General features: G+C 42.5%; 1 protein-coding gene across 4 annotated transcripts in view; it reads left to right on the forward strand.

Moving 5' to 3' along the window:
• Positions 1 to 27,548, forward strand: part of SARDH (sarcosine dehydrogenase) — a 145,215-nt gene that overhangs the window by 26,250 nt on the left and 91,417 nt on the right. For all 4 annotated transcript variants that reach the window (XM_020981941.2, XM_020981945.2, XM_020981946.2 and 1 more), the window contains exons 7-11: positions 2,856 to 2,960; positions 3,727 to 3,856; positions 9,266 to 9,352; positions 9,951 to 10,041; positions 26,624 to 26,765. In XM_020981941.2, the coding sequence (XP_020837600.1) occupies positions 2,856 to 2,960; positions 3,727 to 3,856; positions 9,266 to 9,352; positions 9,951 to 10,041; positions 26,624 to 26,765 (555 nt within the window). The remainder of the gene's footprint in view (positions 1 to 2,855; positions 2,961 to 3,726; positions 3,857 to 9,265; positions 9,353 to 9,950; positions 10,042 to 26,623; positions 26,766 to 27,548) is intronic.

Genomic DNA, 27,548 nt, shown 5'->3' on the forward strand with positions numbered 1-27,548 from the left:
TGGTAGCATTTCATTGGTATCAAGGGCTGGCCTCACGAATCTGTCAGAATCTGGGGGCTCCCTTAGCTAGGAGATCAGGAGGAGAGGGTTATTATTATTATTGTTTTTTAGCTTGTGCTATGAGGTCTAACAGTATGATTGATAGACACTGGTCAGGAGCAAACCAAGAGAAGTCATTCATTGTCACTTGCCCTCAGGGAGCTTACAGCATAGAGGAGTCGGGGTATGTGATCCATGAAGTTCCTTTCAGCTCTAATATTTTACGGTTCTACATGCTGGCAATCCAAAGAAATATCAAATATTGTTCCTGCTCTCAAGGAACTCACTGTCTAGTTGAAAGTGTGGACGTGTACACATAAAAATGAAATTAATGAGCCCATTATGTGCAAAGCACTGTGCTAAGCACAAGACATACAAAAAGAGAAACAAAGCAGTCTCTCTTCTGAAGGAGCTCAAATTCTAAAGGAAGACAACATACATAAAAGGCTTCAGCTGAAGGTCAGATGGAAAAACCCCAGAATGCTTAGGTGGCATAGCAAAGCAGATATCAGTGCTTCTTCTTTTGCGTCATTTCCACTGACAAAATGATTTCTGTTTCTGACAATGCCAAGGATTTTGGTAGCCAGAATGTTCCTTTCTGAGTCTTCTATAAATGTGGCTTTAGTACCTGCAGGAGCGGTTACCAGGCTGCAACTTCACAGGGGCTGCTTCCCAGGATGGTGGCTGAGGGCACCGGATTATAAGCAAGGCTCTTGGGTACAGTGTCCTAGGCTGACTCCATCCAGGTCGGAGGGGAGATAGTGGTCAAGAGGTAGTGGTGATGGTTTGACCTGCTGCCTCCTGTTTCTCTCTCAGACTGCCTTGCTGCTCCAACTGGGCTGGCTTACCTGCCCTGTGTATGTGATACAAGGCAAGGGGTATGAAGAAATCAAACTATACAAGGTCAGAGGAGCAAGAGATAGTCGTAGACTGGGAAGGGTTCATGGAGGAGGTAGGATTTGAAGAATGAGTAGTGTTTGGACAGGCAAAAGAGAAGGGGGCAGAACATTCTGTTCTTTGGGGTAAGGGCTGAGCAAGGGGGAAAACAGGAAGACTCCTGACAGGGAAGAACCTCCCAGAGTGGGGAGATAATCAGAGACCCAGAGGCAGTGTTGGCACAGTGCCTGGCCTATAGCTGTTACTGAACTTGATGGCTGGTTGAGACAGCAGGAAATTGTGAATGCCTGGGAGAAAACAGCCTCTTTTGTCTTGGGTAATAAACTGGGAGGGGTGGTGTAGGGGGAGCAGGGAAGGCAGAGGTGCAGCCCTGGTTGTAACAGAGACAGGTTCTGGTTGGGTGAGTTCAATTTGATAAACATTTATTAACTGCCAATTATGTATGATTCTCTGTGTTAGGTACAGGGCACACAAGGGTAAAAATAAAAGTCCTTTCCCTCAAGAAGCTTAAATTTACTTGGACCGGGGAAAGGGAATACAACATGTACAAAAGCAAGTACATTTTAAATACATACAAAGTAGTTTTCAGAGGGATAGAATACTAACAGCTAGGGAATCAATCAATCAACCAATGAGCATTTATTAAACACTTACTATGTACCTAAGGCACTGTACCAGTTCCTGGGGATACAAAGATAAAAGTGAAATAGTCCCTTGCCCTTAGGGGATTGATATTCTGTCAGGGAAACAACACATAACACATATAGGCATGAATAAAATATATACATCGGGTTGGAGCTAATTAACCTACTCAATCAAGTCTCCCCACCCCCATTCAAAGTAAATGATAAGTAGCTGCTGAATCAATCTCAATTATAGGTTTTAGACCACATAGGGAGAATCTTTGGAACTGGAATGACATTTCCAGATGTGACGTTTGAGCCTAGGAAATTCTGTCGTGCTGCAATTGTGAATCAGGTTGAGTAGGGAATCATTTCAGAGACTGGGGTAAATATGGCGATTCAGTAAAAACCTTGAGGAGGAGCTACCTGGGAGACAAGAAGAGTCCCTGGGGTAATTTCCACTCTGCATAGATAGAAGTCCCTCTTTCCCCTTAATGAGGTTTCTATTAGGCAGGGCATGGTTTATCTGGCTCCTTGTCTCTCCTTCTGTCCCAACGTACACACTGCTGTCAACTGAAGGGATGGGGACAATGCTGACACACTTACGGGAAGATGTGAAGTCCAAAGTCTTCTCGACCCTGTTGCAGCTCACAAGTCTGGAGGGGAAGGTAAGGAAAGAGACTGAGGCCAAGGCTAACTCAGGGCTTCTCCTTCCCTCCCAGGCAATTCTTCCCTTGGGACTTTAATAGAAAACAGTATGTTTGCTCCAGCCTCTCCAATGCCTCCCTTCTCAACATACTTGATAATTTACAGATGACTCCTGAGTCTTGACTAAGTATCTACTCCAGATCCAAGGACTTGGTTTAAAGCCTATGACTGAGATTGCTTGATTGGATATCTAATGAATTATTTTAAGGACTTGAACAGATCAATCAAGCCTACCCTCACATATATAAAATAAATGCAAGGTGAGTTTTTTTTTTAAAGAAGTCACTAGTAGCTAGGAAATGAGAAAAATCTTCACATAGGAAGAAAGAAAGAAGGATTCTAAGAGGAGGGCTAAGTCAAGATTAAGGACATTTGAGGCAGGAGAAGGGGAGATCAGCCAGTGTAAAGGGATAGAATTGAGATCAGGGATCCAGAAAGACCTCATGCTATGAAGGAAGGTAGGGATGGATTGAATAGCAGAGAGAGAGAGAGAGAGAATGAAAACTTCCTTTCTCCTTTTCCTTCTTTTCTTCCAGCCTAATAGGTTTCTTCCCATGCTCTTTTTCCCTTTTTTTTTTTTTTTTGTAGAACACTCCCAATGTTCGGGATCATGATGCCTCTGTCTATCTCCGTCTCCAAGGGGATGCCCTCTCTTTGGGAGGATATGAGTCCAACCCAATCTTCTGGGAAGAGGTGAGTGGTATCCTGGTGACAATGGCCTGGGGAGGAAGAGGGAGAAACCATACTGATCTCCTTCTTAGCAAGGTTGAGAATTACTGAGGATTAACTATCAGTTTTCTTTGAACTCCTGACCCAACACCAGCAAGCTGTGGACTTGGAACTGTCTCTCCAGCTTTGGGGGCAGCCTACACTAAGCCATAAACTCTCTTGACTAATTGTAAGAGAAATCACACATTTGTGAGGTGGCCAGAGTTAAAGATCACAGTCTGGGTATGGGGAATAGAAAAACCTGCATGAAATGGTCAAACAAGTCCGTTACCTAAACCTAATTAGTGGAATAGGGACTGGATCTGTGATTTCCTTGGCCTAGAGAACTCTCAGGTGAGGAAGCTCTCTCTACTGATGCAGCCTGGCCCTTTCTCTGCAATTTATGGTCAGAGTGTTACCTAGATCCACAAGGTTAAGTGATTTGGGTGGGATTACACAGTAAGTCTCAGAAGTGGGACTTGAAACCACACATTCCTACCTCCACGGTAAGTTTTTTGGCCATCGTAGTATGACCGCCTCTCCTTGTATCTCTAAATATTGAAAAAACCCAACCTAAAACATGAGATACAGGAGGCTCAAAGGAAGGAAGCCAGGCTGAGATCTTGCTGTAACCACTGGCTTCAGCCCCTTTTCTGTCATTAGTTGTGAAGGTGACTTGTCTTTTAGCCTCAATTCTCCTTCTTCTATCAACTGGAGTGTACCTTTTCCAAGACCCATCTTGTTTCTGCAGGTATCTGCTAACTTTGCTTTTGGACTTTTTGACCTGAACTGGGATGTGTTTGCCCAGCACATCGAAGGTGCTATCAACCGAGTCCCAATACTGGAGAAAACGGGGATTAAATCTACTGTCTGTGGCCCTGGTAAGTGCAGTTATCTCTTTAAGATTGGAAAAAAAGTGCACAATTACAAAACACTTTTCACACAAATAAAATCAGATCTAAATAATTGGAAAAACATCAGTTGCTCATGGGTAGGCCGAGCTAATATAATAAAAATGACAATCCTACCTAAGCTAATTTACTTATTCAGTGCCATACCAATCAAACTACCAAAAAATTATTTTATAGAGTTAGAAAAACAAAAGGTCCAGAATATCAAAGGAACTAATGAAAAGAAATGCAGGGGAAGGTGGCCTAGCAATTCCAGATCTTAAATTGTATTATATAGCAGCAATCATCAAAACTGCTTGGTACTGGCTAAGAAATAGGGAGGTGGATCAGTGGAATAGGTTAAATATTCAAGACACAGTAGTCAATGACTATAGGAATCTATTATTTGATAAACCCAAAGACCCCAGCTTCTGGGATAAGAACCCACTCTTTGAAAAAAACTGCTGGGAAAACTGGAAAAGAGTATGGCAGAAACTAGGCATAGACCCAAATCTCACACCATATACCAAAATAAAGTCAAAATGGGTTCATGACTTAGATATAAAGGCTGATACCATAAGTAAACTGGGAGAACAAGGAATAGTTTACCTATCAGATCTATGGAGAACAGAAGAATTCATGACCAAACAGGAGACAGAGAACATTATGAAAAGCAAAATGGATAATTTTGATTACATTAAATTGAAAAGTTTTTGCACAAACAAAGCCAATGCAACTGAGATTAGAAGTAAGGTAGAAAATTGGGAAAGAATTTTTACAACCAGTCTTCTGATAAAGGCCTCATTTCTAAAATATATAGAGAATTAAGACAAATTTATAAGAACACAAGCCATTCCCCAATTGATAAATGGTCAAAGGATATGAACAGACAGTTCTCAGATGAAGAAATTAAAGCCATCTATAGTCATATGAAAAAATGCTCTAAATCGTTATTGATTAGAGAAATGCAAATCAAAACAACTCTGAGGTACCACATCACACCTATCAGATTGGCCAACATGACAAAACAGGAAAATGATAAATGTTGGAGAAGATGTGGGAAAATTGGAACACTAATACATTGTTGGTGGAGTTGTGAAATGATCCAACCATTTTGGAGAACAATTTGGAACTATGCCCAAAGGGCTACAAAAATGTGCATACCCTTTGATCCAGCAATAGCACTTCTAGGGCTATATCCCAAAGAGATCAAACAAATGGGAAAAGGACCCACATGTACAAAAATATTCATAGCAGCTCTTTTTGTGGTGGCAAAGAATTGGAAATTGAGAGGATGCCCATCAATTGGGAATGGCTGAGCAAGTTGTGGTATATGAATGTAATGGAATACTATTGTGCTATAAGAAATGATGAACAGGCTGACTTCAGAAAAACCTGGAAAGACTTATATGGTCTGATGCTGAGTGAAGTGAGCAACCAAGAGGACTTTGTACACTATAACAGCCACGTTATGCAATGACTAAGATTGTTAAACTGAACCCTTCTCAGCATTACAAGGATCTAAGACATCTCTAGAGGCCTTGGGATGGAAAATGCTGTCCACATCCAAAGAAAGAACTATGGAAGTCGAATCGCTATCACTTACTTTTACCTTCTGTTGAGTTTTGTTTCATCTTTCTGATGGTTCCTCCTATTGGTTTTCATTTTTACTTACAACTTCACTAATGTGAAAATATGTTTAATGGGTATGTAAATGTAAAGCCTATATCAGATTGTGTGCCATCTTGGGGAAGGTGGGGGGGGGAGGAAAGGGGAGAAAAATTTTCAACTCAAAAGCATATGGAAGTGATTGTTGATAAATCAAAATAAATTAAAAAAAAAAGATTGAAAAAAAGTGGCGTCAGCCTTGGAGCTGAGGTTTTCTCATCTGAGTGACCTTGGTCAAATCATGTGGCCACTCTGTGCCTCGGTTTCCTCATCTGTAAAGCAAATAATCATAATCATAATAATCCCTCCCTTGACTAGAGTTATTATGAGGGTGAAATGAAATAATAGACCTACAGTGATTAAAAATAAAGTTGAATACACATGTGAGAGGATTAGAATTATTCCTCTCCTAGCAGGGACAGAGGCTGTTTTTGTCTGGGGTTTGCATCCATGTGGAGGTAGCAACAGAGACCCAAGACAGCAGCAAGAACAGCTCTAAAAAGAGGTGTTTTTTCCTCCCCAAGTGTTCCTGTGCCCTGATTCACCTCCTTTCTCTGGCCTCTGGGGAGAACTGAAGGAGTTGGAAACAGACGTGGGATGTAAACAGAATGAGCTCAGCTCCTAAAATACTCCCACCTTGAATTTATATATAGCACCTTTCTCTCTCCTCCCCTCCCCCTCCCCCCCTCCCCATCCCCATCCCCCAGCGTTCATGTGGATTGCATCACTGAGATAGGTGAGAGCAGGGGGGCTGCTCCCATTTTACAAGGAAAGAAACTGAGGCTAAGAGCAGTGATTTCCCCAAAATGATCGACAGCTTTAGCCCAGCTCTGTGTTAACTAGGACAGCAGCTATTCAAATAGAAGGAAGCTGGATCTGCCACATTCCTTTAGAACAAAGGAATTTCAAAGATCATTCAGTCTAGACTCCTCCATTTTACCCAGGAGGAAACTGAGAATCAAGGAGAGAAATGACTTGCCTGAACTCAAAGTTGGAACTTGAACCCATGTCTTCTGACTCTAAATCTCGTGCTCTTAACACCATGCCTTGCTGCACTGCAATAAAAGCAATGGCTTGCCATAGAAAAGCACCTTACAAACATTACATCATTGGATCCTCACAACAATTCTGGGAAGTAGGTACCCTGTTTAATTCCTGTTTTTCAGTCAGGGAAACTGAGGTAGGCAGAGGCGATGTGATTTGCCAAGGGTCACACAGCTAGTAAGGGTCTGAGGCTAGATTTGAACCCAAGGTTTCCTGAATCTGTCAGGGGCTATTTCCATCATATCTAGCAACCTCTGCCTGTGACCCTTCCATCTTCCTTTCAGAAGCCTTCCATACCTTTCACACGGACCATTCTGTAAACTGAAAGAGCTCTGATGAGTGTGTTAGGTCCTCTTCCTCTTTGCTTTCCACTTCTGTGATTTTATTTGTTAATGCCAGTAACTCTGAGGGAAGGTATTATTATCTCCATTTCATAGAAGGGTAAAACCAAGGCCCATAGAGAAACTTCCTAGAGGTTGCACCAGCTTAGTAGTGCCAGGGTTAGAACTAGGCCCCCAGGTCTCTTGCTTCAGACTGGAGTATATTTTCCCAATGCCCCTTCCTCTGCCAGGGACTGAGTATTCTCAATTGGCAGCCCTGGCCACAAGACTGGAGAATAAATAGATACCAAAGCTCCAGGCTGTTTTTCAGCTTTAATCCATTAGGCTAATAAAGAAGTATTTATCTGAAATTCAGGACACACTTCCCCAGTAGACAGATTAAGAGAAACACACACGTGAAATACCAGCTTGAACTTGTGGAATATCAGAGGGGAAAAATGACTAATTTAGCCCGGCAACCTCCCTGGGCTTGTGTGGGTTTGGGAGTGAAAAAAAAAGTGTTTAAAATAATACTTTAGGTGGAAAGAATAACCCATAACTGAAAAAAATTTAATTAGGTGGGAGTCTCACCTTGCATTGTGGAACCCTGTTTTTAATCAGGGTGGGAGACAGCATGGAGGGAGGAAAGGAAATTTTATTTTTGATTTTTCAACTTTGGTTGATGGCCTCTTTTGGAAATAATTGTCTTTCTATGCCAGGAAAGACAAACATTGCCAAGTATCCTTTTGGCCCCCAGGAGATAATAGGGAAGCTGGATTCCTTCAGAGGAGCACATTCTTAGATGCACAAATATCATAATCATCTGAGTCTAGGATTGTAGATTGTAGGATTTGTAGGACTGTAGATTGATGATTCTAGGATTGTAGAACATAGAACTGGCAGGGACCATAGAACATGATGCGTTCAACTCTAGAACTCAGAGCTGGAAGAAAACAGGGAGCAGAAAACAGTGAAATAGAGAACATGGAATTTGAAGGGGCAGTCTGTGTGAAAAAGACTTGTGGTTTTTACTGGACAGCAAGCTTATTAGGAGTCAATGGTTTAACATGGCGGCCATAAAATGCTAATGCAATCTGAGGCTGAATTAAGAGAGGTATGGCCTCCAGGAATAAGGAGGGTGATTGTCCCCCTGTGCTCTGCACTGTTCAGATTGCCTCTTTTCAGTGGTAGACACCACATAGTTGGAAGAGATTGCTAAGCTGGTGAGCACCCAGAGGGAGGAAACTCGGATGGTAAAGGAACCCATGTTCTAACCATTTGAGAATCAGCTGAGAATTGGGACAGAAGAGAAGACTTAGGGGGAAATAAGATAGATGTTATTAAGTATTTGAAGGGTTGCTATGTGAAAGATGGATTTGTCTGGCAGTGAGGTGAAGTAGATAGAGGGCTATATCTGAAGTCAGGAAGACCTGAGTTCAAATCCTACCTTTTCATTCATTCAGTAAATATTTACGTGCCAGGCACTGTGCTAAGAGAGGTAAAAGACAGTCCCTGCCTTCAAGGAGCTTACAATCTAAGGGGGAGACAACATACCAACAAATTTGTACGAAGCAAGCTATGTGCAAGATAAATAGGAAATAATTAAAAGAGAGGAAAAAGCACTGGAATTAAGAGGGTTTGGGAAATGTTTCCTGCAGAAGGTAAGAATTTATTTAGAACTGAAAGGAAGCCAGGGAGGTCAGCAGTCAGAATGCAGGAGGGAGGACATTCCAGGTTTGGGAGACACCCAGAGAAAATGCCCAGAGCTAAGAGAAGGAAGGTCTTGTTCATGGAACAGCCAGGAGGCCAGTGTGGCTGGATCAAAGACTATGTGTTACGATCCGTGGGGCCCTACACAAATCACTTACCTTCAATTTCCTCATCTATAAAATGGGGATAATTATAGCAATACCTCACAGGGCTGTTGTGAGGATCAAATGAGATAATATTTGTAAAGTAGAACTTAAAATGCTACATGAATGCTAACTGTTGCTGCTGCTGTTATTCTGCTTGGCGATAAAGGGAAGAACCAGGCACTATGGGTAGAAGCTTTGAAGAGGAAAATTGAGGCTTGACATAAGGACAAGCTTCTTAACAATTAAAGCTGCCCAGAGAAATGAGTTAGAGCAGCTAGGTGGCACAGTGGACAGAGTGCTTTGCCTGGAGTCAGGAAGACTCATCTTCTTGAGTTCAAATCTGGCCTCAGATAAAGTGATTTCAATATCCTCAGCCAGAAAACAGGTTAGGATGGGGGATCAAGGGATCTTAATTCTGTCTGGCTGGAGTGCAGCTGGGCTGCTTGGTCTCTTCTGCCCTGCATGTATGTTGGTTCACCTTGGGGAAGACTCAGTTCTCTCCTATCTTACAGAATCCTTCACAGCTGACCATAAGCCCCTGATGGGGGAGGCTCCTGAGCTCCGGGGATTCTTCCTTGGCTGTGGCTTCAACAGTGCAGGTAAAGGCATCAGATCCTTGTTATAATAATGCATAAATTACTGCAATGCTCCCCTCTCCAACATCTCTGGGAAGCAGATATTGCTGCCCCCATTTTTCATCTCCACTTTCCAAGCTACCGAAGTCCTATTTTGATGCCTCACTCTTTCAAAGATCTCATAGGCTATCATAGGTCTTACCAAGCTAGAAGGCCTTCTGAAGCAGCTGGGTGGCACGTCCCTTAATCTCTTCATACCTCCATTTCCTCCTCTGTAAAATAAGGAAGTTAGACTAAGTCCTTTCCACCTCTAAATCTATGATCCTAGAAATATAGATGGACAGATATTTCTCCCTCATTTCCCTTAACTTATCCCCTTTTCTGTAAAAGATGGTATATCTGTGCAAGGCAAAGTTCCTAATCAAGGAAGGTTCCCCGGGGGAGATATGGTTTGGGGTTGGGAAGCTTCCTAATTTGGGGACAGGACACTATAAACTATCCTGGAGATATGAGCAGGGGAAGTCAAGGAAGGTAGCCTAGAGATGAAGTAGGTTGAATGGAGTAAAAGGTGCTGAGAAAGATGAGAAAGACAATATAAGCACACTACTTTCGTTTTGCTCAGGAATGATGCTGGGAGGTGGCTGTGGAAAGGAGCTGGCTCACTGGATCATCCATGGTCGCCCAGAGAAAGACATGTATGGCTATGATATCAGGCAAGTATCTTCCTTCCCTCCTTTCTGCCCTTACACCTTCCTATTCTATACATTGTGGGCCATTCTACCAGGAGCTTGAGTTGTACTCTGAGGGCATTTAACCAATTTATTGTAACAAACATTTACTATGTACCTACTGCCCAGCTGGTGACCATGATGTTGATGATGATGATAATGACAATGATAATGATGATGACAATGTTAATGATGATGATGACAATCATTACCTAATACTTGTTGACAGAGTAGATAGTATTCCTTTTCAAATAAGGAAAATGAGCTCTAGAGAGGTAAAATAAAATGTCCAGAGTCATTCCACTGTAGAAACTCCAGCTCTAAGGCTGGAAAACAACTCTCCTTACTCTCACTCTACTGTCCTTTGCATTATGTGATATTGTCTCAAGCACAGGGAAATGCACCATCTTCCTTCCCAGGACAGAAAGGCTGCATGGTTTTTAAAGAACCAGAAGGCAAACCTAAGATGGCAGATACCACATTTCAAGCATTAATATACCTGCAACAATCAGAAAACAAGACAGTATGAATCATAATTGTCAAAAATATATGCTTTTTACACTGATGGGACAGATCAAGAAAAGGAAAGATTGACATGCATCTATCTTAGTGGTATGAGAAGGATGCAGGAGGTGCAAGGAGCTGAATCTTCAGTTCTAGTGAACATCTATTAAATACCTATTTATACAAGGTACTGCGCTCAGCATTGAGGATATGAGGGTGAAAAGCAAGGTAATTGCTGCCCTTAAGGAGCTGTGAGTCTGATGGGGTGATAAGATGCATAAATCTATAATAAATATGATCTGTAATAAATAATAATAATAAATAAATCACAAATAATTATGACACAAAGTAGAATGTAGTTAGGATAAAAGGAAGGGTCTAGACAATGTGCCATATGGAACATGAGAAGGGAGAGGTCACTTTCATCTGGAAGGCTAAGGGAAGATGTCCTGAAGAAGATGGCACCTAAGCTAGGCTTTGAAGGAAAAGAAGTTGTAGGATTCATGTATGGGGGACAGTCTGTGCAAATAACAGAGAAGCAGGAGGGCAGGACAAGATCAGGAAAGAGCCAGGCCAATTTTACTAGAATTTAGAGGGTGTGAAAGGAAGTAATGTAAAAAATAAAGTTAGGAAAGGTAGGTTGGAGCTAGATTGCAGAGCCTTAAATGCTGGGCTGAGGAGTTTATATGTTATCTTAGAGGCATGGGATGGGTAGTGTTGAGTAGAGGAGTGATGGTCAGACCTATGCATTAGGAAGATTAGTTGAGCAGCTATTTGAAAAGATGGGTGGGGCTGCTAGATGGCACAGTGGAGAGAACACCGGCTCTGGAGTCAGGAGGACCTGAGTTCAAATCTGGCCTCAGACCAAACACTTGGCACTTCTTAACTGTGTGACCCTGGGCAAGTCACCTAACCCCAACTGCCTAAAAAAAAATTAATTAAAAAAAATGAAATGATGGGTTAGAGAAGGAAGAGTCTAGAGGCCAGGAAAATAATTAGGAGACTGTTACAACAGTTCAGGTCAGATGTGATGAAGGCCTGAGTCTTCCATCTGTAAAATGAGGGGCTCAGTTTCTGAAGTCCCCCCCACCCCAGTTTTGGAGCTGTGATCCTATGGTCCTATGATTAGAGCTGGAAAAGACCTTAGAAATTTATCTAGTCCAAATTATTTTACAGATGAGGAAATTTAGGCCAAGGAGGTGGGGTAATTTCCCTATGGCTCCACAGATATAGTGGTAAAAGACTGTAGGAGAAAAACTATGGCAAAGCAGCATTCCTCTTCTCTTTTTTACCTCCAATTAAAGAGGGAAAGAAGTATTTTCTTTGGATAATGGATTTAAATTAGGCCCTGATGGGAGGGATTTGTATTCCCCACTTACCTAGGTCAGGGTGCTTACAAGGCTGGTGGGCATATTGGAAGCCAGTCAGTACCCAGGTGTCTGGGACCTGGGGGCATGGGTCCTGAACCACTCATGTGGTGATACATTAGCTGACTGTCTTGCCTTTCTGGGAAAAGCCAAATCAATTGCACTTAATCGTTTTAATGAATTTACGCATTTGGTTTATCTCATTGCCTTCATTATTGCAAACAGCCTCTGTTGGACGAGAGGGATTGAAGTGATGGCCAGGCCAGGGTAATTAGATTGGCTCATGGTGTTCAATCAGGGCTCTGCCTAATCTCCTAAATTGATAGCAGAGATGACTGGTCCAATTGAAGCAGCATCTTTCAAGGAGCCAGTCTCTGCCCTATCCCCTACTCCCTACCCCCTGACCTTCCATCCCTTCCCTAGCTAGGCTGCAGATGTGATATCTGCATAATATATATCACTTTTAGGGAGAGAGTTTTGCTCCTCATCACCGCCCCCAACTGATATAGACAGATAAAACTATGGCAAACATGATGCCTTTCTGCTCCCTGCCCCTCCCCCCCCAGCTCACACTGCAATCACAGAATAAAAGGAACCCAGGGCATAAGCAGCTACTTGCCAGCAGGGGGCTGTCTGAGGACAGTGCCATCACCCACTGTCAGAAAGAAGCCAGTCTTTTTGGAACATAAGAAACAGTTATGTAGTTAAGATGCTTCAGGGTCATCCTAGCCTGGTGAGGTATGTCAGAGGTAGGAAGACTCTCAGAACACAAAAATACAAATTGAAGAAGCTAGAGTAACCCTTGCAACATAAAACAGGAGCTAGGAGAACTCATAATGATAATAATAATAAGATGTAGCATTTATATAACTCTTCAAGGTTTCCAGACTGCTTTATAAATGTTATCTCATTTATCCTCACAACAGCTCTGTTGAGCCACCAAGCTACCTCAGAACCTAGAGCACAGAATGTCAGGTTAGGAGGGCCCTTAGATGATAGAATCACAGATATTCTTGGAACATAAGACTTAGAATGCCAGCTTTGGAAGAGACTTTAAAACACAGAACAGAGAATATCAGAGCTGGAATGGCCCTTGGAATGTGGAATGACAAAGCTGGAAAAGCCCTTAGAACAAAGAATGCAGAATATCAGAGCTGGAATATCCCTTGGAGCACAGAACATAGAATCCTTGAGTTTAGGGCGTAACAACGGTGAATTCTATAGCTCTCATTACTCTGATGCTTTAAAGTTTACAAAGCTCATTTCTCTCAACAAACTTGTGAGTTACATAGAATGCTAGAGCTGAGAAGAAGACTTTAGAAATTATTTAGTATAACATGTCATTTACCAGATGGGGAAATCAGTGCAGAGGCCCAGAGTGGAGGCAGGGGATGACTTGCCCCGGGTCAGACAGTGGGAAGGCTGTGACTAGACACAGTCTGGCTGGGTCACCCTAAACTCCCACCCCACACCCCCTCCAAATTATACATCCTCAGTGCCAGGACCAATACTGGGCCCAGCAGCTCCACCCAGTCTCTTTAAGAACACCCCCTCATCAAGAGTTCTCCTCTATCCTCAAACAGCTCCCTTTCTTTCCTACACTGAAATATTTACATGCCAACGTTTTAGGAGAATAAAATATTTAAACCTGTCTTGTAGCTGCGGGGGAAGCAGCTGCTACTGCTCAAAACTGGGTGCCCTGGACTGATATTATCGAATCTCAAGAGAGCTGGCAGCAATACGGATGAGGACTGAGGCCTCAGAGAGCCCTTCCTACAGCCCTGTGACCCCAGTGGCCCAGAATGCACTGGGGCAAAGCCACCTTCAGCAGCTCTGGACACTAACCTAGCTGCCTTTGTTTTCTCAGAGCTTAACTACTGCCTTGGTCTCCTTTCTCACAATCTGCAAACAACCTCCACCCTCATCCCCCTAAGCCCAAGCCGCTCCTACTTATAAGTCTGTAGCACCTTTCATCCCATGCTCAGGGAGCCCTGCAAACATTAATACCAGCTGCCTGTACTTGGGAGCTTTCATCGGCTAATTATATCTTTTATCTCCTGGTGCTTATTGTCTTTAAAAATTTTTCTTTTTAAAGGAAAATGCAGGTTTATTCACAGTCTGGTTTTTCTTAGCAAATAGTGCCTCTCTCTCTCTCAAGAACCAGATATCACCATCTCTGCAACTGTAGCTTTCACGGATGGTGAGCCTATCCAGAATATAATCTGGGCAGAGGTCATGGTCATCTGGTTGCCAGTTTCTTGGCTAGGCCTATTAGAGAGGGGAACGTGAGTGTCCTAAGGTCATTCAGCTAGCTAATAGCCAACCCTAGAACAGATCTATCTGTTGTGGTGAATGACATTAGATGTCTTTTTAAGAGTGTAGCATTTGACCTGAAAGGGTTTATAGAGACCATCTGGTCTATCTCCCTCATTTTACATATGAGAAAACTGAGGCCTGGGGTGGGGGTGGGGTGAACAAGTAAGCACCAGAGGTGGGATCTGAACCCAGATCTTTGGACTCCAGAGTCACTGCTCTTTCCACCATACCCCATTGCTCAATCCAACCCTTTAATTTTACAGATGAGGAAACTGAGGACCAGAGAGGTTAGCTAACTTGCCTAGGCCACATAGGGAGTAAACAAAAGATTCAGGATTCAAATCCAATTCCTCTGACTGGAATTAAAAGCATTTTTAATCTACTGTTCCACATTTCACTGCTTTTCTTCTAGTTTCAGTAACCCTAAAGGGGAAATCTGGTAGGGGGAGCGGCCCAAGAGGGAATGGGCCTAGAATGCAGTGGAAAGGCTGTGAAGTAGAAAGTCCTTACAAAAACCCTGACAAATGAAAGGCTAAAGCTGTTACCCAAATGGAATGAAGGCTTATCTTTCCCTGTAGTCTTTTTTAAAAAATGACGAAAAGGTCCTTGTGGCTTAGAGGGGTGGGTGTGCTAGAGCAAGATCATACCGGCTCCAGAGAAATTGTTAAATTTTCAATATGGCATTTTCACTTTGGAAATCAAAAATGCTACAAATCCAGGCTTGATTTATTGTTTTGTGATTATCTAGGCTTAGGAAAGTGTTGGAGGAAATGTTAATAATACTGATTAAACTAAAAAGTATGACGTGTGTACTTTTTTTGGGGGGAGTGGGCCCTGTTGTTGAACATTTACTGGCAGATCCCTGCTTAGGTCTCTTCCAGTGATGTAAAGATGTCATATTCCCTCCCTTCGGCCCCACCTCAAAACTCATCAGTAAGAGGGGAGAAGGCCATTAGCTGTCCTGCTCTTAGAAATGTCTGTCACCCTCTCTCCTTTTCCCCAAAAGGCCTCACTTGAGGACCTAGAGGGCCACATGTGGCCTTGAGGCCACAGGTTCCCCGCCCCTGGCCTAGAATCTATTACTTTCTGACTGATTTCTTAGGATTCTTTGACAGAGGTCCTCATTCTTCTTCCCTTGAGTGACTGAGGTCCTCTGTGCTCCTTTCCCAGTGCCTCAGAGAAGCCTCTTGGGACTTATTCACACATTCTAGGCTGACCCTTTGGTCTACTGAGCAAGAGCAGGGTGAGATACAGAGTCCTGGAATGGGCATCAGGAGATAAGAGTTTTAATGCTGGCTTTGCCAGGAACAAGTTGGGTAGCCATGAAGAATCATTTCCTCCCCTTGACCCTCAGTTTTCTCCCCTATAAAATTAGCATTATAATACACATGCAGTATGGGCCTATGGAAAGAGGGCTAGCTATATGAGTTTGGAAGGACTGGGATCAAATTCCAGGTTTGCTACTTCCCACCTGTGTCTGACTCTGGATCAGTGGAGTCATTTCTCTGTGGTTCTGTTTGCCCATCTATAAAATAAGGGATTTGGACTAGATGACCTATTGGGTCCCTTCCAGTTCTAGATCCTGGGATTTCTGAACTTTGCCTGCCTTACAAAAGCATTTGTGACAATCAGCTGAAACAACGGGCATGCTTTGAAAAAAAAATCTGTTTTCATTAATGAAGTATCAGGTACCCTTCCACCTTCAGTCTATATAAGCTCCTTGTGAATAGGTCATGAGGTTTCTCTTGTCTTCCCCATAGGTTGGACATACAGTAAGCGCTCAATAAATGCTTGTTGATTGGACAGATTTTCCATCCAATCTTTCTTCCTTCCTTTTCCTCATCTATCATGAACAAAGAAAAATCAAGAAGAAGGAAATTCATATTTTTTAAAATTGTTCCTGCTTTCTTTTTTAAAAAGACTTTAAATTTATTTTTAGTTTTCAATCATCACTTCCATAAGATTTTTTTTTTTTGGCAAGGCAATTGGGGTTAAGTGACTTGCCCAGGGTCACACATTCCATAAGCTTTTGAGTTTTAAATTTTCTCCCCCTCCCTCCCCATCTCCTTCTTCAAGGTGGCATGCAATCTGATATAGGCTTTACATATACATTCCTATTAAACATATTTTCACATTAGTCATGCTGTAAAGAAGAATTAGAACCAATAGGAGGAACCACAAGAAAGAAGAAACAAAACAAAATAAAACAGAAGGAAAAAAAAGAGCAAATAGTATGCTTCGATCTGCATTCAAATTCCATAGTTCTTTCTCTGGATGTGGATAACATTTTCCATCATGAGACTTTTGGAGATGTCTTAGATCCTTGCATTACTGAGAAGAGCTAAGTCTATCGAAGTTAGTTATTGTACAATGCGGCTGTTGCTGTGTATAAGGTTCTCCTGGTTCTGCTCACTTCACTCAGCATCAGTCCATACAAATTGGAAGTTCATATTATTTTTAAAACTATAGGACCTGAGATTTCATCTGTATAGGGAGAAAATTTCCTCTACCAGTTTAGGTCAGCGCACCCTAAGCTGCTTATGGTCTGAGAGACCCACCTAGAGCTCTGAGAGAGCAAGTGTCTTGTCTATGGTCACCCAATCACTATGTGTTAGAAGCAAGACTTGAACCCTGAGTTTATGGGCCAGTTCTCTACCAACTATACCATGCTGTCTCACCCACATTTTTTATGAAAGCTAAACAAAATAACGTCAGTCAAGCCCATTAAGTGATGCCTACCCTCCTTCCTCCTCTGCCATCCTCCATCCCCCATTCCCCTTAGCCCGCTAGGATTCAGGCCGGTTAACTTGTGGTGATCATGAGGGTTGTGGCTTTCTGCTAAAGGAGGCTGATAAAGGTAGTGGCGGTGCCCGCAGTGGCTAGAGTTCCTTCCCTCTGCTTCTTGTGCTGAATAGACACATTCCTTCCAGGGCTGTGTATCAGGGACCAAAGCCTGGCTAGCCAATTTAGAATTCTTTGCTTTTTTATTTCTGTCTCAGTCTGTGGGAGAATTAGGTACTCAATAAGTAAATAAAAAGCATGCCAAGTATGTGCAGAATTCTCCCTCTCTTTTGCACATTTTGTCGTTTTAGCTATTACACAAGCATGACTGTTGTGCTCCTCCAATTATTCTATAAGATCCCTGAGGGCAGGAACTCCGCCTTCTCCTTCCTTCTCATACAGTTTCTGGTGTTCATTTCTAGGCATCCCATTTGAGAACAGTTATTGACAAAACAGAGCAAGCCCAGTAGGGAAAGACTAGGATGGTAAGAAGATGGTGGATCTTGCCATACGAGGATTAGTTGGGGAAAAAAAAAAAACTGGGGACATTTAGCATTGTGAAGAGAAGGCTTAGGGCCTATCTATAAATAGCTGAGAGGATATCATTTGGAAGAGGTACTAGACTTGATTTGCTTGGGCCTGGAGGAGAGCAGATCTTGGAGCAATACTGGAAGTTGTAGATAGGTATTTTCATCCACATGTATGGAAAATCTTCTCAATAATTAAAAGCAGAAGAGGCTGCCTTGTGAGGTAGTGAGTTCCCTCTTACTGGAGGTCTTCAAGGGGAGGTTGGACAGCCACTTGTCAGGGATATTATATGCTGTTAGGATTCCGAGATTCTATGATTCATTACCTCCCAGCCCAGAAGACAACTGAGAACCAGTAGGTGCTCTGTACTTGATAAATTGAATTTAGGGACCCTGAGAATAAGCATCAGGAAAGTACCTTGATTCCCCCTGAAATATATATATATAAATATATAAAATATAAATAAAAAATATATATGTATATATGTGTGTGTATATATCTATATCTATATCTATATCACAGTTCCTACAATCTTTTTAACGAGTAACTAAGAAAGAACTAGAGACCTATAGAATATCAGGGTTGAAAAATAACTTTAGAGGTCATCTAGTCCAATGGAACCTGAACAAGAATATATACCTGACATCTATAGTAGGCACAGTGAACAGAATACTAGACTTGAAATAAAAAAGACTTGGTTTGAATCTTACCTCAGAAATTTAACGGCTGTGTAACCTTGGGCAAGTTAAACTCTCAGCTTCAGTTTCCTTATTTGTAAAATGGGGATTATAATAAAAGCACCTACCTCATAGGACTGTTGTAAGGAACAAATGGGACAATACACATTCAAATTTTGTAAGCCTAAAAATTCTATATGTTAACTATTATTATTTTTATTATTAATGCAATTATGCTGCTATATAAATGTTAGCTACCCAGCCTTAACCTACAGATCTCCAGTGAATGTGAATTCACTACTTCCCAAGACCATCCGTTACATTTTAGTATGGTTTTAATTGTTAGAAAGATTTGCCTTATTGGCTTCTTTTCATCTTTTTCTCCCTGATCCTACTTCTACTCTATGGCGCCAAGCAAGACAAGTCTAATTCTTTTTCTAGGGGCGAATCTTTTCAGCTACCTGAAGGTATCTGAATGAATGGCTAATTGAATGAATGAATGAAGCATTTATTAAGTGTCTATTATATACAAAACATGGGCAAGACAGTCTCTGCTTTTAAGGAGTTCACATTCTAATGGGAGCAATAACACTTCTGGAAGGTTTCAGCTACAAGTCGGATGGAAAGATTTCATAGTCCTTAGGGTGCAGTGGCAAAGCAAATGTTAATGCTGTTTCCCTAATGTCATTTCTGCTGATAAAATCACATCCGTTTTTGTTCTTGAAATATTTAACAAAAACTTCAGTGGCAAGAACTTTCCCCAGTAGCTGCCGCTGTAGTATGTACAGGAGCTGCATCCCTGTGGGGGTGGCTTCCCAGGATGAAGGCAGAGAGCACTGGGCTGGGAGCAATGCTATTCCCAGGGCTCTTGCATTCAGAGTTCTGGGCTGTCTTCATCAGGGTCTGAAGGGATGTGGTGGTCAAGGCGGTGGTAGGGGTGGTGGTGGTTTGATGTGTCTGGCATGTGGTACTTCCTGTCCTTCCCTCAGGATGCCTTGCTACTTCAGCTAGGCTAGCTTGCCTGCCCTGTGGGGAACAGTTGGTTGGCATGTCCCTGGATGATTGCTCTAAGGGCTGAGCTGGAGGAAGGACCAGTGGTCTGGGGAATACTGCCACTCCCAGGACTCCTGTGCTCATCTCTCTGTTGGAAGCATCTGGACTATCTTCCATAAGTCTTTTTCTTTTTCTTTCTTTCTTTCTTTCTTTCTTTCTTTCTTTCTTTCTTTCTTTCTTTCTTTCTTTCTTTCTTTCTTTCTTTCTTTCTTTCTTTCTTTCTTTCTTTCTTTCTTTCTTTCTTTCTGGCAATCAGGATTAAGTGACTTGCCCAAGGTCACACAACTAGTAACTGTAAGTGTCTGAGGCAGGATCTGAACTCAGGTCCTCCTGACTCCAAGGCCAATGCTCTATCCACTGCACCTCCCAGTTGCCCCCATAAGTCTTTTTTTCAAAGTGAAATATCCCTGGTCTCATCAGTGGCTCTTTCTATGACATGATGTCTAGTTCCCTCACCAGCTTAGCTGCCCCTGTCTCCAAATATTCCAACTTCTCAATTGCTGTCCTAAAATGTGTGGCTTAAATGATCTGACTAGGGATTCTACATTGAGATGATCACCTCCTTTGTCCTGGACACTTCCTCTCTTGATGCACTCTAAAACTGTTAGCTTTTTTTTAATTTAAACTACCAGGTGATTAGAATTATAGGTTTAGAACTGAAAGGTCATCAAGTCCAGTGCCCTCATTTTACAGGTAAGGAAACTGAGGCCAGGAGAAGTTAAATAACTTCCCTGGAGCCACACAGCCAGTAAGTAGGATTCAAAGCTAGGGAACCGTCTGTGTTCTGTCCCCACTATGTGATGTTGCCTATGGGCAGCTAAGTGGCACAGTGGATAGAGAGCCAAGCCTGGAGTCAGAAAGACCTGAGTTCAAATTTGACCTGAGACACTTACTAGCTGTGTGATTCTGAGTAAGTCATTTAGCCTCTATTTGTCTCAGTTTCCTCATCTGTAAAATGGGGATAATAATAACATCTTCCTCCTAGCGGTGTTGTGAGGATCAAATGAGATAATAATTGTGAAGTATTTAATACAGTGCTTGGCACATAGTAAGCATTATATAAATGTAACTATTATTACTTCTCTTAGATCATACTCTTATTTCATATTGAGCTTGGCATTCACCAAAAACCTCAGATCGTTCCCCACAAAACTGTTGTCTACCTATGCTTTCCCCTTTTCTGTCCTTGTAAAGTTGATGTTTTTAACTAAAGTTCAAAGATTCCATATACTCTGAGCCCTACCAGAAAGAAGTGACATTTCCTGATTACTAAAAAACTGGAATCAATTATTCAGAAGCCATTTACTAAGCTCAGAACATCTTTTGCTTGGGGCTCTGGAGGAGTCAACTATATGACATATGCTACCCTTACTGGACTCACAATCCATTTTGTAAGGACACACAAGTGAAGTGATAATGCAGACATTGTCCCAGCGGGTGGGACAGACTTCTGAGTTTTGGAACAGTGATCTCTATCACACATCTCTATGAGTTAAAAGAATTTTGAGCATGCACTTCTAGTATGTATATATTTGCTTATTTGCAAATTATGTACATGTGCAAATAAATGTATATATTATAAAAACAGATGCAAAAATAGACATTTAAAAGGGATGGGATAAAGATGAAATAATATTTAATCCTGGAGGTCATAGGGAGCCACTAGAGTTTGTTGTTGGGGGGTGGGGTGTGACATGAACAAAAGATCGCTTTGCCAGTTGTGGGAAGGATGGACACATGGAGGAGGTAGACAGATGAATTAGGAGGCCGCTGACAGGGAGGGAGGGCCTGAACTAAGGTGGCAGCTGTGTGCGCAGAGGAGGAGATGGATTCAGAGATTTCGTGGTAGCAAAAATGACAAAATCAAACAACTGACTGCATATATTTAGGAGAGTGAGGGGTTGAAGATGCCACTGCAGTCATTCGTCTAGGAGGGTGGAAGGATGGTGGTACCCATAACATAACAGTAGCAAGGAAGTTTAGATGAAAGATGGGTTTCTGAGGGAAAGATAGTATAATGAGATCTTCAGTGCATATCACAACTTATCCACAGTTGCTTATCCTGTGGGGTTCATTCCATACTACTAGAAGTGAGAAAAGGGGAGAGGAGGGCTCTTATTCACTGGTGTCCACCCTCCTAGGAGCCCTTGCTGCAGGAACAAAGTGAGCTAGCAGATGGGGCAAGGGGAATTTTCCCAGTGGCACCTGTGCAACTATTGCTTTGGGTACCCCATAGTGCTTAGGTTATGGCTGCCTTTTGAGGGGCTAATACTCAGGCTCAGAAGGATTAAGTTTGGAACTTGCATAGCAGGGAACAAAGACTAGAAGAGTGTTGGGGGTTAGGGTTAGGTATGGTTGGCCATCATGTGGAGGGTGGGTTATAATGTGTCTTCCCATTGCTTGAACACACACCCTTTTGGGGTCATCCACTAAAGAGGGTCTGCACTTTGAAGACCCTTGTTTTGGAAGCCAAAGGAAAAAGAGATCACTGTGGGCTAGGTGGTCACAGAAAATTTTATGGAAGAGGGGGATTTGGGCTAAACCTTGAAGCAAAGTAGACATAGGGGAAAAGATGAACATAGAGGATTTCAAGCTAGAATAATTTTAGAGCTCATCTTTCATCCCTTTCATTTTATGGATGAAGAAAAGAGGTTAACTGACAAGGTCCTGTGAAGCCAAGGTCACAAGGGTAGTGTGGCAGTAAGGAAATGATCCAGCTGAGATTGAACCTAGGGAGTCTGACTCTATCATGAGTCAAGTTCAGATGACATATCACTCTGCTTGGGACAGAGATATCCTACAGGAGAGCATCCCAGCAGAAGGGTTACTGAGAGCTTTTCCCTCACATGGCTTGTGCTGAGTGATTTGATTTTAGCCTTAGCAACTAAGTACACATCTGGCTCCAGGCAGATTGGCCTATTGAGAAAACCAGACTGGCAAGCTGTTAGATGGTATTAACAGCTTGGCAGGTACCAGACCTGTTCTAAATGAGCCCTCAGGAACTGTTCCCACTCCCACTAAAGGCTAGAGGGCCACAGGAGGGGACTGAACAGCCTTATGGTAACATTTAGCTGGCCACAAGAAGGATGATGGCACTACCTAGGGCCCTGTTAGCTTCCCGTGTACTAACATGGGATTAGTCACCAATTAGAGTCAGTCACAGCTGAAGCCCCTCAAATCTCCTGGTAGCAATGACGTCTGCATGCAATTGCAAGAAAACAGCATCTATGAGCCTGAGAGCCATGGAAACCATTGGTTACCTAGGCGATGCTAACCCAAGCCCTGCGGGCAGGGATGAGGAGTTTGAATTTTGCAACCTTTCCCTGAGACTTTAGATTGATGATTTAGAATAATAATAATTTTTTTAAAACCTGTTCTCTATGCAGAGACTCAGTGTGAAACACTTTAGACAGACCACGTTTTGTACCTCTGGTGAGTTTAAGAATTATAGAACCTGAAAAGGACCTCGAGAGGTCATCATCCACGATGACCATTTCAGTCAAATGAGAATGGATCCTTGATGCACGCCCAGAAGTCATCCGTATTCTGTTCACCATGATAGTGAAGGGGACAGACACCTCCTTGCCCCATAAAAGAAAGAACTGGGGATAGTTCATCTAAAGAGGAGAACAAAGCGGAGAACATGGGATCATGGTATTTCAAACATTCAGGGACCTGATGGCTATCTTCAACTGTTTGAATGGTTGTGATACAGAAGAAGGAACATACTTATGCTGCTTAGCATCAGAGGGCAGAACTTGGAGCAACGGGTGGAAATTTCAGGGGAGCAGATTTTGTCCCAGCAGGAAAAAAAAAAGCTGCCTAAAAAAATCCGAAATAGAATAGGTTATTGCAGGAGGTAGTGGGTTCCCCATCGAGGGATCATACATTTAGAACTAGATTGGATAACAGAAGTCATCGTGTCCAATCTCCCTTATTTTCAAACGAGGAAATGGAGACCCAAAAGGGATGTGCTCAGGGTCGGTGGCACAGCTAGTGAGTGCCTGAGTCAGGACTCAAACCCAAGTCTTCCTGTGCTACCACATGTCCCCATGATAGAAATCTCCACGTCAAAGCTTGATGACCACTTGTGAGGGATATTGTGGAAAGGACTCCTCTTCAGACAGAGGTCTGGTGGAATGGCCTCTAGGTTCCCTTTGAAGACTCAGTGACTTATATTACAAAGGCTAACATCCAGAAAATCCCAAACAAAACTAACATATGGCCAAGGATTGTCTTTTTGGTGATGCTTGACATGGAAATAGACAACTTTGTCTGTTCTAGTCTCATCATTCAGTTTCCCCCTTGCTTGTACTTGTATATATTTTCCCTGTAATACCTAGCACGGGACTGAGTCCATAAACGACCCTCAAGAAACTCAGTGATTCTCTATAGAAGCCAACACTAGGTTTAGATGGTGGGAAAAGCTATAGAGTGAGAATCATGAGGCTTGGGTTCTGAATTGCTATTCAACTTTCAGTAAGGTAGTTGCCCTCTCTGGATTGTAGTTTTATTTTAGTAAAATGGAGGATTATGGAAGATAACACAGCTAGGTAGTACAATGGGTGGAGGACCAGGTCTGAAGTCATGAAGACCTGAGTTCAAGTCCAGTCTTGGACACTTACTAGCTGTGTGACCTTGGGCAAGTCACTTCACCCTGTTTGCCTCAGTTTCCCCATCTGTAAAATGAGCTGAAGCAGGAAATGGCAAATCACTCTATTACCTTTGCCAAGAAAACCCCAAATGGCCTCGTGAAGAGTTGGATGCAACTGAAATGGCTGGTCAACAGCAAAAGATAGCTTCCAACACCCCTTCCAGCTCAGACATTCTACATTCTACAATCTAACATTTCATGTTCTAGGGACCCCTTGAGAGCTAACATTCTAAGCCCTAACCCTCAGTTTTCTAAGTCCTTGTTTGAAATGTTCCTAGGATCTTAGATTTAAACAAAGGAAGGTACCTTAAAAATCAGTCAGTGCAACTTCTTCTCAATTTTACAGATGAGGAAACTGAGGCCCAGAGAGGTTAAGTGATATGCTTAAAGTCACACAGATAGGTCAGTGGCATAGTCAAGATTTGAACTCAGATCCTCTGATTCCAAATAGAGGACTCTTTACATTGTACCAGGCTGTCCTAATATTCCATCCTATAGTAGCTACTTCTACTTCCATGAGGACACTAAGGAGAGAAATAAAGGTTTGCATATCTCCCTTCTTCACCAGTTGCAGATACTCGTTAGTGTTGACTCTACTCCCAGAACTCTGTATTAGAAAAAACAAACAAAATACCCTGATGTTCCACTCCATCTAACGCGGCTCATTTGACACACGATTGGATGGTAAGGGGGACCAACCCAGTCCCAGGAGGCTGTAATTCATCGGTTGAAAGCACAGATCATTTTCTCCTTCTTCGCCTGCTTTTCCCCTCCCTAGACTCTCTTAGGCTTCAGTAATGAGTCTTTTTTCTTGCAAAGGGTTTTCTGAGAGATCCTTTCATTAACATTTGTTTCTGTTCCAATTAGCCATTCCACATCAAAGCCACCACTCAGATTCTATCTAGTGTTTTCTAGGCCAAGGAGGGAGAGGTGAAGGAGGAGATGCAGAGTCTGAGAGAAGCTTCTGATCTCTGCTGAGAAATACACTGGGAACTGGCACGGTGGGATCTGTGGAGGAGGAAGACCAGGGCCAAATGAAGACACTGGAGAGGCAGGGAGAAGTTCAGAGGGGAATAAATCGATCTGGGAGTCTGTTAAGGAAGCTTTGTACTGTGTTCCCAGAATCCAAATCCTGCTCTGCTTGTTGAGAGCCCTGTCTGTTTTTGCTGTGGTTACCATCTTGTTTTTTGTTATTTCCCCAGTTTGTCACTTCTTAGTTGGGAGATGTTGGGCTAGTCAATTAACTTGCCTAGACGTGTTTCTCATCTGCACCTTTTACAGTGTTGTTTTCCTGTTTCAGAGGGATGGGTTGGTTGTTATTGTTTGCTTTGTTTCGTTTGTATTTTTGGACTGCCTTGTGATTTTATTGTGGTGGTGAAAGCCCAGTGTGGAAACTGCCTCCCACCAATGCAGATCACAAGTTCATCTTAAAGTAAGTGCCTGATCTGTGGTCACACAGCTAGCATGTATAAGATATAGGACTTGAATCCAGGTCTTCCTGACTTTAGGCAGTTAGGTAGTACAGTGGATAGAGTGCCAGGCCTAGAGTCAGAAAGATTCATCTTCCTCAGTTCAAATCTGGCTTCAGACATTTACTAGCTGTGTGACCCTGGGCAAATCAGTTGCTTAACCCTGTTTGCCTAAGTTTCCTCATCTGTAAAGTGAGTTGGAGAAGCAAATGGCAAGTCACTCCAGTATTTTTGCCAAGAACACCCCAAATGAGATCACAAAGGGTTGGACATGACTAAAATGACTGAACAACAGAAACTTCCTGACTTTTAAGGTCATCCCTTCTACCCCACCCTAATCCCCACCCCACCCCAGCCTCTCTGGCTTCTTTAAGATTTTTATTTTTTTTATTTTTTGCTTTTAGGCAACTGAGGTTAAGTGACTTGCCCAGGGTCACACAGCTGGTAAGTGTCAAGTGTTTGGTCTGAGGCCGGATTTGAACTCAGGTCCTCCTGACTTCAGGACCGGTGCTCTATCCACTGTGCCACCTAGCTGCCCCCAGATTTTTAAAAAATAAGCTTTTATTGATTTTTTGTTGTTTTTTTATATCATCATAGTTTTCTCTAGTATTCTTCCCCCCCCCCAAGCTATCCCATATAATAAGCAGTATGTTTCAAAGACAAAAACAAGGGGAAAAAATGAGTTAAATCAGCACAGCTGAACAATACATCAAAAAAAGTATGAGATATGTGCCTTGTCCAACTGTGGATCTCCCACCTCTGCAAAGGGGTGTGGTGGGATTGTTTTCTTCTATCTCTTCTTTCAAGCTTGGCCTCTTAAAAGTGATAAGCAGTAGGAAAGTTAGTTGGACACAGCTTTTTCCTGCTATTTTTTTTCCTTTCTCCAAGAGAGGCAATATGGTATAATGGAAAGAGAACTGGGCATAGAGTCAGTAGACCTGTATTCAGTTCTACCATTTATTAGCAGAGTGACCTTGGATATAACCTGAATCTGAATTTCCTCATCTATAAAAACAAGTCTCCCAGGGTTATGAGAAAAACACTTCAGACACTCTAAAACACCATATAAATGTGAGTTACTATCACTCCCTCGCCTCCCCCAGGGATTAGAATATTATTTGCCCCCCAGTGAAGCTTCTGATTTTGCCTGGTCCTTGCAGGGTCTTCACCCATCCTACGCTGGGGCACTAATGATCACTCTTTCCTCCTGTGACTCAGGCGCTTTCACCCATCACTCACTGACAACCGACTTTGGATCCGAGAGCGGAGTCATGAATCATATGCCAAGAATTACTCTGTTGTCTTCCCCTACGATGAGCCGCTGGCTGGCCGAAATATGAGGAGAGACCCACTGTATGAGGTATGGGGTTGCCGTATAATGTAGCATGAGACTATAGGTTTAGGAGTCAATAGACCAGGGTTCTAATTCAAGCTCTGTCCCTAATCGGATTTATAAACTCGGGCAAGTCCTTTCCCCTCTCTGGGATTCAGAGGAGCTCTTTTTCCTCATCCAAAAAATGAGAAGGTTGAACTAAAGCCCATCTAGCCCTGACATGCTGTGACTGTGACTTTGTGACTCTGACCAGACTCTTCTGAGCAGGAAGTAGAGATGTAAAGTGGAAAGGGGATTAGATTTAAAGTCAGTGTTCATATTCTAGCTTTGCCAATTCTTTTATGACCTTGGGAAAGCCACTTTTCCTTCCAAGGCCTCAGTTTCCTTATCTGTAAAATTATAGGGGAGGAAGAAGGACTGGGTGGTCTCTGAGGCCCCTTCTCGTGCTAGAGATCTGATGTTCACTCCCCTGCCTTTTGGGGAATGTGATTTCTGATCACCATTCATGTTGATTTAGGGTACAAAAGTTGTTAAACTTTGTCGTCATCATAAATCTCTTACATTTATAGATCCAGTCATGTCACTCCTCTTCTCAAACGTCTTCATTGGTTCCCTGTTGTCTACTGAGTGAAGTTTAAATTCATTTTCCTAATTGGCAATGTCCTGCACAGTTTGAATCGCTTTTCTTTTCTGGCTTTCTCTCTCAAAACTCCCTTTGACACAACTTCTTGCTGTAGTCAAACTCTACTAACCATCCCTTAAACATGCTCTTATGCCTCCATACCCAAGTCTGGAACATTTTTCCCTCCT

The sequence above is a fragment of the Phascolarctos cinereus genome, unplaced genomic scaffold, assembly GCF_003287225.1.
Source record: "Phascolarctos cinereus isolate Bilbo 61053 unplaced genomic scaffold, phaCin_HiC Scaffold_2;HRSCAF=192, whole genome shotgun sequence".
Lineage (NCBI taxonomy): Eukaryota > Metazoa > Chordata > Mammalia > Diprotodontia > Phascolarctidae > Phascolarctos > Phascolarctos cinereus.